The 15,207-nt window shown below is 40.3% G+C and overlaps 1 protein-coding gene across 2 annotated transcripts; it reads right to left on the reverse strand.

The window, feature by feature from the left end:
- Positions 1-524: 524 nt before the first annotated feature.
- Positions 525-14,988, reverse strand: LOC142944808 (arf-GAP with dual PH domain-containing protein 1-like). 2 transcript variants are annotated; one of them, XM_076085946.1, is made up of 11 exons: positions 14,654-14,988; positions 10,937-11,067; positions 10,481-10,572; positions 9,055-9,137; positions 4,333-4,445; positions 3,838-3,984; positions 3,376-3,459; positions 3,152-3,214; positions 2,739-2,810; positions 2,280-2,508; positions 525-2,187 (listed from the first exon to the last, which is right to left on the reverse strand). In XM_076085946.1, the coding sequence occupies exons 1-11, from the start codon at positions 14,856-14,858 to the stop codon at positions 2,162-2,164; spliced, it is 1,245 nt and encodes a 414-aa protein (XP_075942061.1). In that variant the 5' UTR covers positions 14,859-14,988; the 3' UTR covers positions 525-2,161. The 2 variants fall into 2 exon arrangements, with proteins under 2 accessions (XP_075942061.1, XP_075942060.1); XM_076085945.1 differs by having other exon boundaries at positions 525-2,190; positions 14,654-14,986.
- Between the last annotated feature and the right edge of the window lie 219 nt (positions 14,989-15,207).

The following is a 15,207-nucleotide window of genomic DNA, read 5'->3' on the forward strand; positions in this document are numbered from 1 at the left end:
GTTGTCCTGCACTCATCTCGCTGCCCTACTCTATTTCATATGTCCTGCTTGTCCTCATCCACCTCCTTCTGCAGCTGTGAATGTAGCCCCAGGTTATGGTTTGCGAAAAGACATGTTAGACACTCCACACCTTAGTTATTAACCTATTAATGGAGTCATTCATTTCTTCCATTACTGTAGCCGCATGATATTTTAAACCCAAGCGTTGAATCGGAAACCTACCTTTTGCATTACCTGGTGTGGTTATGTTATTGTGATGGGAAGTTCTCGCACCAGAATTTATGTTTTTTGCAAGATACGTTTTCCTGTAAAGTCGTTGAGTGTATAGTGATGCTTGTTCTGTCCATGGTTCAGTGTTCATGTCAGTAATTCAACAGGCTCTTTGGAGCTCACCAGCATAAACTCAATCCAACCATTTCCATGATTCAGCTGTGGATATTTGGGGATATGTCTCACTTGGAATATGTCTGGCAATTGATGTTTGCTATTTTGTATGCAACCATATGAAGTACAGAATAGCATCATTAGCTACAATTATTCTTTTATTAAATTTGAATTCATGCTAGATGATAAATCAAAGTATACAGTAGTTGAAACAAACCATCAGAGACATGGCAGTGCATGCGTCATAGAACCTTAAACATTTTGGGGATTATTTCAATATTAGAGGATCGATGTTGAGTCTTGGAGAGCTCTGATGCAACCTCTCTTCTTCTTGTTTATATAGTCTTTAGTTTTGAAACCTGATTTGACAAACGTGATGTAAACACTTTTTTTCTTCCTGTAAAAAAAAAAGTTTGTATTTGGAAGAATATCACTTTAGATGGTAAATTAAAGTATGAGTGAGGTTTTAGGGGGGTATTTGAGGAAATAACGACTAACAGTATGTTGGTAATGTTAACCAAAGTATTGCATACAACACACAGATGTTTATATTTCTTCATTTTTAATGTTCAATTTTTAGTCAAATGTGCAAACATCAGTAGGCTGCTTTAAATTTTTGCAATCATGAATATATAAATGGGGTATATTGTGCCATGTTTTCTTAAAAACATTTTGACCAGTGCATTTCTTATAATATGTTAACCATATTTAACCAGGTCTTAATAAAAGAAGCATAGGCCTCTTTTCTATATGACTGTTGCTTTGGTAGACTTAATGTTAGTCATAGAAACTGGATATCCCTGTATAGTGTTTACTGTACATTTTCATGTTTTTCCTATCTTGATGTTCACAGTAACGTATTGGGTTTTTGGCTTTACTACTTTTCAATGTGCAACTCATTTCTTGTATCTGAAAGATAACTAAAATAAAAACAGAAAGTAACGTGGCTTTACCCCTTTTAATAGTGACAACATTTCCGTTTCACTGCAGTCACTGATTTGATGAGCCTAATGAGCTCCTGGCGTTTGTGTAGGCGGGGGTCATAGTGAGTTTAAACCCTCTCCTCTGTCTCCATCTGCTGGATAAATATACCACATGGAAGTAAATGCTGAAGTGGATCACTACTTTCATACAGTTTTTACAAAAAAAGGAGACAAAGGAATGCAAGCCAATCGTTAAATGTGATCATACACATTTCACAAACCAGTTAACATTCAGCTGCTTGAATATGTACAAAACAGCAACCAAAAAAAAAAAACGTATTATACCTGCAGTGCTTGGCAATATAGCATCACAAGCTGTATATAGCAAATTTGACAGTTAAAAAAATAAATACAGTGAGAATTAAATATCATTGTACTCATACATGGAATAAATGTGAGCATCTGCATACTTATTATGTTACTGAAAACAGACAAACACATCTGAGCAGCAAAAAAATCTGATTTCTACAAACATTCAGGTCAGGATGACGGACCTCTTTCAGGTATGTAAGTGGCATCACGACACAGACGAGTAAGTTAGGCTAACATTCATGAGATTAGGAGGGATTCGTACTCCCTAAGAAATGGGTCAGTCACATAATGAGGTTGAGCTGGATGGTAGATGGAGTAGAGGAGTCACTGGGGGAATAGTAACTAGCTCACCTTAAGGTATTTTTCTCTGACATACTTAAGTCTTTATAAAGACTTCCATTATGAGATATCAAGTACGTATCCCAGGTCCTTGTGTTCGTCCAGCTTCATTCCCTGCAACAGATCTTCAAGCACTCAGACAGTCATGGTTTGTGCTTAAAATAGGCCTCTACTGCAAAGAGAATGGAAACAACGTATATATCGGACTCATAAATTGAGAAGAAAAGAGATAAATAATGACTGCTCGGGTGTTCAGTTTACCTGCATACTCCTGAGGCAGCATCGGTCTGTTGATAACAGTCTGAAATGCTGCCATCCAGTCTTTCTGATCCTCGTCGGTCTCGCACGCAAATAGGAACTTCCTGTCTGGGGTCACGATTGTAATTCCAAACTGCCAATGGTAGCCTTGAGTGTTCGGGGGGAGGCCGGGAAGCACAGTGTAGCTGTTTTCCTTACAGCCAATGAACACCTCGCCTCGTGCATAAGCATCCTGGCAGCAGAGGGAGAAGCGCATAGTTTAATCATCTTGAATCAAATTCAGTGTTGTTGAATGAAACATAAACACACATTTATAGTTTTCATTAAAGGAGCTAAAGCCAAAATCTAGATACATTTAGATGGAAAGCTATTTGTCTAAAAGGGAAAGTTATTTGACATTGAATTATAGCGCACCCCCTTAAAGAATACGCAGAGACTAATACATGGTAGAAATAAGTGTACCAGTGGATCTTTGAAGTACATGAGCCTCCTGTCATCCATCGTAAACCATCTCTTCTTGAAGCCCTCTGTGTGCTGTGGGACAGAACACAGAGGCCAATTCATACAGTATAGCTACAAATTGCTCCCGAAGGCAGTGCTTTCGGTTTACATGTGACGTGAATGATTAGTTAGTCCTGATGGGCAGCCCCTGCCATCAGTGTATCAATGGGTGTGAATGACATGTAGCGTAAAAGTGCTTTGAGTGGTCGGAAGACTAGAACGGCGCTGTACAAGTACAAGTCCATTTACCAAATGTCAAATAAACAACTTTGCTTTCATGCTCTGCAAGACACTGTTATAGGTTTTGCATATCTCCTTAACATATAAATCACGTTGTGGAAAAGTAATGTAACAACATCAGATCAATGCCTTACTTTTGGACCAGTCTTCTCCATGTAACCCTCCTTTATGTAGTTCCTGGTTACCTTTGGCAACAACTGGACAAACAAAGAGCAAATACTTAGTCACTGATAAACTGTGTGTGTGTTGAACTATTACTATTATTTTTTGTATTGTAAGTAAGTAATCTCCCCCAAGACAATATACAAAAAAAATGCTTTTGTATCTTCATGCATTGTGTGTGCATGCATGTACTCACTTCAGAGGTGGATGCTCCAGGATAAGCCACCTGAAGATAGTGAAACCTGGCTGCTCTGATGGCATTGAACCAGTCCACCATTTCCTTCAAGACAGGGCATCAGGAAGTTCAGTGACGGAGTTTTTCTGAAATACCTTTTCCTCACACATGCATCACCAGCCCTGATACTCCATAATAACCTCCAATGACAAAGACAAAATGTCTTTTCAAAGCTCTAAACCCGAGGGAGATGTGCCCCATCTTGAGGACGTAGCATATTCTCACCGTATTATTTCAGATGTTGTATGAGTTTTACGAAGCCTTATTTTATTAAGGATTATAAAAGTAAACTTCTCTTATTTGTAATGGCAAACTATGTCCACCAGAGGGACATGTATACCTTTTCCTGAATCCTGAGAAACACTCTGGCTCTTCTTTTTTTTTCCCACTTAAAACACCAAACAGAAAGTCGCTGCACCCCACCTTTCCATCCTCATGGTAAACAAAGATATTCCGAGTGCTGTTGTCCTTCAAATAAGTTATCTGCAGGCCCTGGGCAGTGCCGATTTTTGTTGGCTGGAAAGTGGCATTCACAGTATTGATCTTCATTATCGTTTTGGGCTCTCTGGCCTGCAGAAAAGAATGATATGTTTAGAAGATGGACAGTCGATGGTTTGTCTTGGTTTCTCCTTCCATCTCCCTCAAACATGCTCTACATGGAATAGAAAACAATGCAGAAGTTTACCATATCTCGGTTAACACACTGTGACATGTTTTACCACTGTGATTTTTAAAATGAGAGATAACCATGGTCTTGTACTTATAAACATAGTAATAAGCAACATTTTGAAATGGGAGTTAAATGGGATCTCCAGATTCCACCAGAAAAATCAAGACGTTTCTATAGAGGGAGATTTTTTTTTTTAATCAAAGGCAGATCAAATTCGGTTTTTAAAAAAGGTGTGAGGGAACACTCACATCGTGTTTGTTGAAGTACTTCAAAACACCTTCCCGTTCGGACAGAATAAATTTTCGGCTGAGGTACTGTCCATTGTCTCTGCCTCTTTTCCATATAAAGCCCTCTCTGTAGCCTGCAGGGAAAAGAGCGCAAGGGTCCCGTTCAACACGGAGCAGTAACAAGAGAAAAAACAGAGAAAAGACAGACATTTTTACAACATTCACTCAGAGGAGAAATTCACAAATGTCACTATGATATCAAGCTATGGTAAGCCTCATTATTATTTAGTAATATTTAAGGTAGCAGAAGTTGTTTTTTTTGGGGCAGTGGGCAGCAGAACAAGCTGTAAACACAACATTGTCATATCATTTTCTTAAGTTCATATGGCTAACCTGTTAGCAAGCCATTTACACATCCAGCAGACAGAACAACTTCAGCGTATTCGTGTTCCCGGCCACCCAAAGAATATACATCCAATAATCATTAGTCTGTCTTTAGTTGCTAAATACTCTGCTATGGTATAGTTGCTATCTTTGACTGCCATTTGGCGAGTTTGCTGGAAACCTAAACTCTCCAACGCACTGTAGAGCTGAAGGGACACAAAGGCTTTAGATCCATTATGTAAAAATATCGATTACGGAAGCTTTAGGCTAATAGTCATGAACGATATTATCATTCCCCGAACCAAGTGGGCAACTTCCTTCCCTTGAATTAGCCCCACAACATTTTCTTGGTAAATTAGCTCAAATTAATGCTGATGCTTCGCATGTATATGTCTTTACGTATTGGTCGTCATAAAACCCATTCAAATTGTGCCCATTTATCCAGCACATTGAGAGTGCACTAACACAGTAATCTTTCATTACTTTATGCAGCAGTGGTCATTCAAGAGTGAGAATATCACACAGGACACTTATCCAGAAACAATGCTGGAGGAGACCGCTGAAAATCCTATTACAAGCAGCTGTAATATGAGGGTGTGTAAGTGTGTGTGCTCACTTTTAGCTTACAGTATGTCACTATACAGCAGCTCAGCAGTGGTGGGAGGAAGCACCTCTGTTTTTACTGCACATACATAATTCAGCTTCAACTGATGGCTTCCTCTACAGGCCTTTAGACAACCACCAAAGCACCATTGTGTCACAACTAACAGTCCGATCAGTGCCAGTGTAGGCTCCGTCATTTTTAATCTCTTCTAAAACTTGATATCAAACAGTCCCCTACACACATAGATCGTGTTGGCTCCGTTCCCGGGCCTGTTCCTGACACTGGCCTCTCTGACAAAACCCACTGTGAGCCAACAGAAACAACACTTCAGAAAAGAAATGCATTGGCATTGCCCTGTGCACATCCAAACAACACACAGACACACAAACTTATACTTAACATGCGCAAATCAGCAATATGACAATATTCAACAGAAATATCTAAGAACAGGATTTCATACGATAATAAACTCGATCTTTATTCGGTTTTGGCATATTTGGCATCAGAACATTTCTTTGCACGATCACAGAAGCTACTTTTAGTTCAAAAGATGTTATCAATCCGGCAGCACTGTGCACTGCAATTACCACAACTGAAAACTGTTGCAAGGCTCTAGGTTTATTATTATCAAGAGACTTTTACCACTTTTCAGCTTTTTGTTCTTTGATTCTCGTTTTGTCTTCTATGTCTTTTTCTATTCTTTAGTGTAGTTTTAGTTACAATTTGAATGGAGGTGGTATTTATTATATTTCTCATACTTTGTTCATGATACAATAACATCTGATTTAACGTGATGAAGTGAGATAATGTATGTACTGAATATAGATATGTAATTCACCAAAGCTTAGAAATAATCCTTGAAAAGGCTTGAAAAGTGTTTGATTTTGACTTATATATATAATAGCAATAATCCCATTTGATGCCAACTCTCAACCTCACATACAGTATGTAACACATAACTGTTTTCTTCTGACTACATGGAAATCTCTAAATAGCAGACTACATTAGAAACAACCTATAAAACACTTCCCCTGCGAGGATCTGTACAATAAAAGCATTTCCATTGAAAGTAAAGTGCCTCATTCAAATGCTGGTACGGTTATGAGCTAAAGTGTAATGTGATTAAAAGCAAAGGGCGGCAAAGGAAAATGTGCCAGAATAGTTCCACTTTCCTCAGGGAAATTGGAACTAACAAACACTTTAAAGTTTGTCCTCTGGTCCACCTGCACCACCTTATCTCTTTCATCCAGTAATAAAGTCGTCATCGACTGGTCTGGGCTGCAGTAAACTTCTGGTTGAGCAATAGTTTCATCAATTATTCATGATTCTGACATTTGTTTTTCTCCGCTGCTGTGAGGGGGGGGGGGGGGGAGGGGTCAAACTGTCCACAACAACACAACACTATGGAGAACAAGATAATTCATTCACTGTTAAAACAGGATGTCAAATATTTGCAAACACTTGGGAGACTAAAGGCAGTTTTTGACCACTGTGTCTCGCTGCTAAATTTTCCTGGCATAAAATAGGAGCAATGTTACATGGAATGTTATATAGAGTACACAAAAGAGGCTATTCTTCCTCCGTGGCAGAGACACACAGCCACATGCTCCTAAACCTCTGCACAGCACAACACAAGAGGCCTTTGACAGAGAGGGACAAAGACAGAGGCAGAGTGGAAGGGTTTGACAGTCATAAGACTCGGACAATAGGGCTTTATCTTGTCTACCTTTAAGTAGAGATTAAACCTTGAAGGGAGATTTTTTATTTTTCTATCATTTTTCTTCCTGCAAGGTTGCTCAATTCTAACCCTGATAGAACTTAGCATGGCTCTGTTTAAAGTGGAACTGTGTTGTGAAGTTGAAACTTCTGTGTGAACTTGACACTGTGGCTCTAGAAATAAACATCACTCTGCTACAAATTTGAAGAGAAAGTCCCGCCCATATAACTTCTACAGGGAGGGCATGGAGTAACACAGAAATATCTTTCAAATCGTCCGTCCAAAAACGCAGCCACAAACCATGACCTCTATCAGGTTAACTGACTATTGTTGCACAACTTTCCGTTTCCGGCACAGAAGTCACAAATGAAAAACAGTAAAAAAAAAATGATAGAAAGCCATATGTCTTTATCAGGAGAACATAAAGAACAGACATGTCTGACTATACTTACAGCATCTCATTGTCCCCTTAGACTGTGCTTAAACCTTGTGAGAGGCTGCAGCAGAGCAGAGTTTCTCAAAACTAAATCATTTTGTGAAGTTGTATTCTGTATTCTTATAACAATGATGGGACAATTTAATAAGATCCAGACTGAAAAACAATGCTGGCCCTCTTACATTTATACATCAGCCATGTCAGTGAGCAAGCATGCACGACACCAGAGATCCATGGCACTGAAACACCAGAATAAGATTCATGTTATTAGATCCTGTGTTTAACAAGTCAAACCGTCTGCCGTGAGAAAGGCCTATAATCAGAGAGACACACCTCTGTGGTATTAAGTGCTGCATGCAAAACTGGACTTTACATTCACCAATTTTTGCATTTCTATGCAGTATTTAAACACTAGATACATGGTTTATAAAACTAAAATGTAGTTGTAAGTGTTTAATATTGTATTGGTCAACAACTTTAACTCATCCTCTGGGCACCCATAGGTGGGTGCTGAATGACAATATAGTAAAACACAGTAAATAAATATTCATAAGTTATTGGTGACAAATACTGTACATTTATAAACACTTAAATCTAATATCTTATCGTTTGTTATAAACCCTTTATTACATGTTAATGTATATGCTGCTTATAAATAGGGGTTAACACTGGAGGTGGTTTTTAAAAAGGGGGGGAAAAGGTAAACGAGTAATTGTTTCAACTACTTTAACTTGCTTTACTTGGATTGTAGTCAAAGGTCAATTTCTGCCAGTTACTTTGCGGGGGCCTCCATTATTGATTTGCTGAGTCTCATTAGCAGTCAGGTCGGTGCCACACTCTCTCTCTCTCTCTTTTATGAGGCGTCATAAGGCAAGAGAAATTTGTCATTTGTGACTGATACGGTCACGCAGGCACATGATTCAGCACAAGAGACGGAGATAAGGGTTACGCAACATACATTTAGTGGGGAACGGAGCTTAGACAAATGACAAAATGGTTTGAACCATGAGGAAAGGGTAAAACAAACTGTGGCTAGGGGGAAACAGAGGTGGGTGTGGACAAGCAATAAACAGGAAGGTAGAGCAGAGGGGGGGGGGAAATATGATACATGAGAAGCTGAAGTTTTCTTCCCCTGATGACCAACCCTCATTGTCTCTGTGACATAAGCCATGCTGACACACCATCTATCCATCGAACGAGCACTCAGTCTATCTGGCAGGCTAATTGGGCCGGGCCATATAAATGAGCAGTGGGTGATGGTGCCTACTGAGCCATGAGTTATTCATTACCCAGAATATTGTCACATCTTTCAAGCAACAATCTTATGGATCCAGATAAACAAACAGTTTTCAGAGTAGTTACATGCTGCATTTTTCTTATTTCCTAAAATATTAAACTATCCCTTTAAGTGGAGACAGCAAAGTGGGGTGTGAGGTAAGGCCTCCTTTCCCTCAGATTTCATCAGCTGTTTCACCCAAGAATGTTGGTAATGATAAATGGATGATGCCATTTCAATTTCATTCAATGCTAAATAGGTGGTGCTAAGCAAGACGTATAATGTGTTTGTGGGCATAACTGGGCAGAGGCGCATTTTATTCTTACCTGCTGAGTAAGGCTCCTGCCTCTCCACACACTGGAACTCCTTCCTCTCGTACTTGGCTCGGATCCATTGTTCTCGCAGGAGCCTGCGGACAAGTTTGCGTTAGACACTCAGCTCTGCCAGGGTTTGATGTTTACTTCATGCTGAGACTAATTTGTTGGAAATGTCTCTTTAACTTACATGGATGTCGAGGCTCAGAACAACATTGTATTCAAACTCTGAACAAAAGCAGTCAAACATGACACGGCTCATCTTCTCGTAATCATCACTTGTGTCTACCTTGCCATTCATAGATATTGACCCAGATATCCATCTTTATTAAACTCATTTATCTGGACTCTTTCTGTTCCCTTCATAATTATCTTTAACATTCACAAAGCATCATGCATAAACAAACGCCTTGCATGTGTATGCATCATCAGTTTGCTCCTCACCTCATCATTTCACCATGCTTAATCTGCTTTGTTATCTTCAACATAGCAGCATCACAATATCTACACACAATATCTTTCTTCCCTGAATGCTCAAAGCTCTTTGTGGATAATGGATTTGCCTTTTTCTCTCGTCTTTATTCAATCATCCCTTCCTTTGTACGGCCTTAAAGAATCATCCCTCATAAACACGATGGAGGTCAATTCTAAAACAAACCTCACAGCACATTTTTTTTTCTTTATATCACTGGACGGTTGAGAAGAAACACTTGAACTGAACTGTTGCTTCCTGTTCACAGGAACTTGGCATTCTTATCACGCAGGAGTTTCTGCAGTGAGCCTCGCTACCAAAACCACTTGTTTCCCCTAAGTCAATGAATGCATCCATCTGAACAATAACTTCCGTCTTAATGCTAGAATGGTAGTAGAGAGATTGTCCAGAGGGACTAATAGTACGGTTAAGGATAGCCTATTGGTCCGGGAATAAAAAGTGCATGCGCAGAATCAGGCAAGCGTCCCTCAGAACCAACACTTTTAGCATTAACCCAGGCCACATCCTCTCGCACGGCTAATGCAGCCGCAGCCTCGGCCTCAGTCTGCTGCATTTCTTCGGCTGTTTACTCTGGCTCAAATAAATACGGCTGATTATCTGAGTCAGTCAAAAAACACTGTAAATGTATTCTTGTCTATCCTCTGTACTCATATTTTGAGATGCTATTTTTGCTGATGGAAACATATCTAGTTTGCAATACAAGCGATAAGAACAAGGACGTTCAATTTTTACTTTATTTACACAATGCAAATTTACCTTTAAGACAGCTTCATTAGTTACAAATAGATGTGTATGATAACCTTCACCACCATGGCTGTTCAAAATTCAGACAAAAAAGAAAAGTTTCTACTGTATCCATCTGTGCTGTAGATATGTACTAATCACTCTTAGATGTATTGGTGACCTGAATCAGACGTTTAGCAGGGCAGAGGAAGACACACTTACATGCAGTCTTTATGTGTAGGGCAGTAGTAGAAGGCAGGAACCAGCTGTTCATATTTGGCCTTGGCAGCATTGTTACCCAGAGTGTCCATAAACTGCAGAGGGGAGGAAGAGAAAAACGGATGTTTGTAAGTGATATCTGAGTGTATTAGTGTGTGCTCGGTGGCGTAATGCCTGTAAGCGCATGTGTATTTGGCTTCTGCTTAAAGGTCCCACTCACACACACACACACACACACACACACACACACACACACAAAGATATTGGTTGTATCTGCAGGAATGGAAGGCAGAGAGTGATGCTCACAGTGGAGCATGGTCTGATGGGTGAGGACGAGGCCAGAGGGTGCAGACGTTACCTCAAGCCAAGTTTCAGACTATAATTATTACTATAATAATTTTTTTCAGGGTTATGTATGAATAAAATCACTTCACATACGCAACAGACACAATGTCTTACCTCCACCTCCGAGGAGCTCCAGGGATCCAGCAGGATAGATTTCACTTTGCTGATCTGAACAATGTTTCTATGAAGGGCGGAGCAGGTGAGACACACAAACACTCCCAGAGTGTAGGATGCCCATTCCGGATCTGCAACTCAGGAGAAAGACAGATGTAGATGCACACGTAAACCACGAGCTCAAAATAACTGTTCACACTGAAACTTTCCTGAACCTCCTTCTAACAGACACTGATGGCTCAGCTATAATTGAAGCAGGTTGACTATAGCAAACAGCAAACAACCGTAACAGTGGTTGACACATTATAACAGGCAGAACAAAACTATTTTGACATGTGTACAAGTTGTTGTTTTTTACATTATTCCTGGTGAGGATTAAGAATCCTAATTATAACATGTAGTTAATTAGTATTTGCAAGAGGTGTTGGTCCAGAAAGAGCAGAAACAGGTATAGATAGAAAGGGTCAAGACTGGGTAATGGCAGAGATAAGCAACATGGCGAGACCATGGGGTCGTCTTTCTTTCAGATCATGGAGAAGACCAACAGCACAAGACATATGATAAACTATGTATTCTGTCTTCTTCTCTCCATCTCTTTAAATACATGCCAGCTACTCCCTCAAGTCATTTATCTTTGCATCTTAAATAATACTTTTTCAAAGTGTACTCACTTCAGCCTACACAGGAAGCAGTTCACCCAAAGAGATCTTCGAGCTTGTCTCCATGACCTACATTGAACAACTCAGTTCACATCCTAGGAGCGATCAGAAAACCCTCCCCCAGTTTCGCTGGTGATCAATATTTGGATGAATGTCAGTCAAGATCTGAATTGTATTTAGGTTTGTGTGAGGCCAGATAGGTGTTTTCTTTCCATTTTTCAGTCTGGCGGCAGTAGTGAGAGAGTCGACCCGGCACCACTGCTGGCTCAGCGTGGATCACCCCGGCAGGGTAGTGTTTCATAGATGTTATTTCTGCCCACAGACGCTACAAAATGTCTCCTTTAATGTAGTATTTACACAACAGCCCAGATGTACTGTACTTTGGTACTGTAACTAGCAACACCTGCTTAGAAATGGTAATAAACTATACTATGAATACATATATGACGTACGTGTGTATCTCCATTGTCATGAGCATGTTTTTAACATGCAATGCATACATTTAAACTGCAGCTACAACTACTGAATATTTTTTATGAATATTGGAAATTGACAGGCATGATTACTGTATATCAGTTACCAGTGTGTGCAACACGTTATTCACACCTACACAACCTTCACAAGTTACATTCACACTCTTTTGCATTCAGTAAATGAGTCATTACACCTCTGTGCCTCCCCCAATAAAACATGTACTGAAGACCTCTGACTATAAAGCAAACATAAACTGAAAAAAATGACTTGTTTTTTTTGTGACATGATGTCACCCAGTTATGTTTCTGCTAAAGTGAAAGGTCAGAAGTTTCTCACCCAGTTCAAACATTTCTTCAAAGGGAGACCAAGAGAATGCAGCGTGGCAATTATGAATTTCACAATAAATCCACTGCATACTTTTTTTTCTTCTTTTTTTTATATGTAGTTTCATAAACTTTGTTCAGGAACAGGGCCACGCCCAGAACACCGCTCATTTCCTCTGCACAGAGTACTTAAGCACAACGAACCCGTTCACTCCCTCTTCGACTCTTGTCTTCACATCCCTCCCCCCAACCCCGTTTTTGTCCTCTCTCTCCCTCTATCTCTCTCTCTCTCTTGTAGAATTACAGGAACAACAGGGGACTCTGCACCGCCAGAGCTTCCGAAGAGACGGCCCCCACCCTAAAGTCTCCAGTCCCCCCCGTTCCCGCCAGCCGCCGGACATCAACGGTCCCCCATCGATCGCCTAACCTCCTTTCTACAAACTCTCCTCGTTTCTTCTTCCTGACATCCCTTCATCCCTCGACCCTACATCCCTTCATCCCTCTACCTCGATCCCTACCCCACATCCCTTCATCCCTTCATCCCTCTACCCTACATCCCTTCATCCCTCTTCCCCTACCCTTCATCCCTTCATCCCTCTTCCCCTACCCTTCATCCCTCTACCTCGACCCCTACCCCACATCCCTTCATCTCTTCATCCCTACCCCACATCCCATCATCCCTCCACCCTACACCCCTTCATCCCTCTACCCCTACCCTGTATCTATTTCATCCCTCAACCCCTTCCGCTTCTTGAATCTAACAATCATTCCACTGCTAATAAACCTCTCAAAACTCATACTGTTATTGGCGTGGTCCTTGTTAGTGAAACCAAGGGAGTAAATAACATGGCAGATTATTTTGTTATGACAACATACAGTATGCTAATCCATTTCAATTCAGGTCCGAACCGACACAGAACAGGCAAGGGTTGCAGCAAATGTGTGAATGGCTACACAACACACACAAAGCACGAATCTTCATTAGTCATATCAATGCAAGGTGAGATTACAGCTGACGTGGTGGTCATTTTGTAACTGAGTCAGAGAACTCAGGCAGTGTCACGTAGTTTGCATGAGCGTGCTGCAGCCCTTCAACCATTGCGCATGAAAACTTAGTGAACTCGTGCTACAAAAATAGCATGAGAACAAAAAAAAATATATGACTTCCTTGTGCATAATCACAAAGCTGCACACGTGCATCTGCACACAAGAGACAAGTATCTGATGTGTAGCTAGCCAGTCCCATCGCCTCCTCATCGTGTGGGCCTCTTGTAGTTGAGACATTCAACCAGTCGAACTGCGAAGTCAGTCTCCAAGACAACAAGATGCATACAAAGTCAAAAAGAGGATGAAAACATATATTTGGCATATAACAGAAATGTAAGGGTCGGGAAAGCAGAAATGCACGAACGCCCTTAAAATAAGTAAACAGTACTTGATTAATTCATTAGTCAATAGAACGAGAAAAAAAATATTCTGCAGCTATTTTGATAATTAATAATACGGAAGTCAATTTAGTCTTTTTTTCAAGAAAACAATGTTAAATATTTGCCTAACTTTCTCTAGCAGCAGCTTTCCAATTAAAAGGGCGTTGCTGCTTTTCATATTATTCACTATAGGATTGTACGTGGGTACAGACCTTTTTTCACAAGCCACACCTGTTTGACTGTGTTTGTTACCCCTTCTTGTATGCCCATGCACTTGACTGCCGATATGATAAGAACAAACCAACTAGGTGTGCCCATCATGGTGTGTGACCACATGTGTAGTATGCAAAAGGAAATCAACCTCCAGATGAATACATATTTGAACCCTCAACCAATGAAGAATACATCTGTAACATATACATCACATAGGAATAACAATACATATTAAATATATTTTGTATTGTTTTTAACTGCTGAGACATGTATTCACTATTACAATAGTTACTTTTTCCTTAGAGCCCTCCTCAAATTCATTACTTTTACATTTACACTCTTTCGTCTTCATTATGTCAACTTTTATATTGTAACCACACCATTCCGTGACTGTCTGAAAAGAGAACTCAACGACCCTGCGAGAAAGAACTGGAGGCACGGTGTGAAATTGTGGCGAAGAGAGTTCATTATTTCAAGCTGATAATATCCCACGGGAATAACAAAGAAGTAGGATGGTCATAAAATGTATTCACAAACAGGTTTAAGTCGCTGCGAGGTCACTAAAATCATGTCTTTGTCCAGCATCTGTCAGAGTCAGACAGCGACTCCCCTCCAGCTTACCCGCAGCTCCGCAGTCGGCACAGTTTCCATTTCCAGGTTTCCCCAAAAGCTGTTTCACACGCCGACTGTTCCTTTCTTGATCCGAAGCCATACTACAAATGATTCTGCCCAGAGTTCTGAAAACCTTAAACTCTCGTGCATCAAAAGTAAAGATTGCCGCTGGGACGCGCTGGACTGAATTTGTACAACAAACGCGCCTACACATCTAACGAGAAGGCTGTCATATTTAGGTGGAGGGCTGAATAGTAGAGCATGGTTAGTCTAGTGTATATGCTGTATAACCCATATACAGCAATAGATTAAAGTCTTAGCTCTGCCTGTTTCTAGAGTGAGACCTCCAGCGGTCATTGTGATGGTATGAAATGCGCTCACGACACTCCCAGTCTGTGAGATTGTACCTCCTCCTTCAACAATTCACTGCGTGGAAATCTATACCGGATCTCAAGCTTCTTCTTTTTTCTCCGCAAAGATTTTAACGACCTGAACAGACGCGGTTGTTGATAAGAATTTGGTGGTAGTAAAAATAAATTTCATCGAAGATACTGTATATAAAA

The sequence above is a fragment of the Anarhichas minor genome, unplaced genomic scaffold (genome assembly GCF_050575085.1).
Source record: "Anarhichas minor isolate MPS153535 unplaced genomic scaffold, ASM5057508v1 ptg000007l, whole genome shotgun sequence".
In the NCBI taxonomy this organism is placed as follows: Eukaryota; Metazoa; Chordata; class Actinopteri; order Perciformes; family Anarhichadidae; genus Anarhichas; species Anarhichas minor.

Coding starts and splice junctions, on each gene's coding strand:
- LOC142944808 (XM_076085945.1), bottom strand. CDS start 14,858: ATGTGTAGGCGCGTTTGTTGTACAAATTCAGTCCAGCGCGTCCCAGCG. Junction 9,138..10,480: donor CCTACACATAAAGACTGCAT/GTAAGTGTGTCT, acceptor ACTTGTCCGCAG/GCTCCTGCGAGAACAATGGA. Junction 2,811..3,151: donor TGGAGAAGACTGGTCCAAAA/GTAAGGCATTGA, acceptor TCTGTCCCACAG/CACACAGAGGGCTTCAAGAA.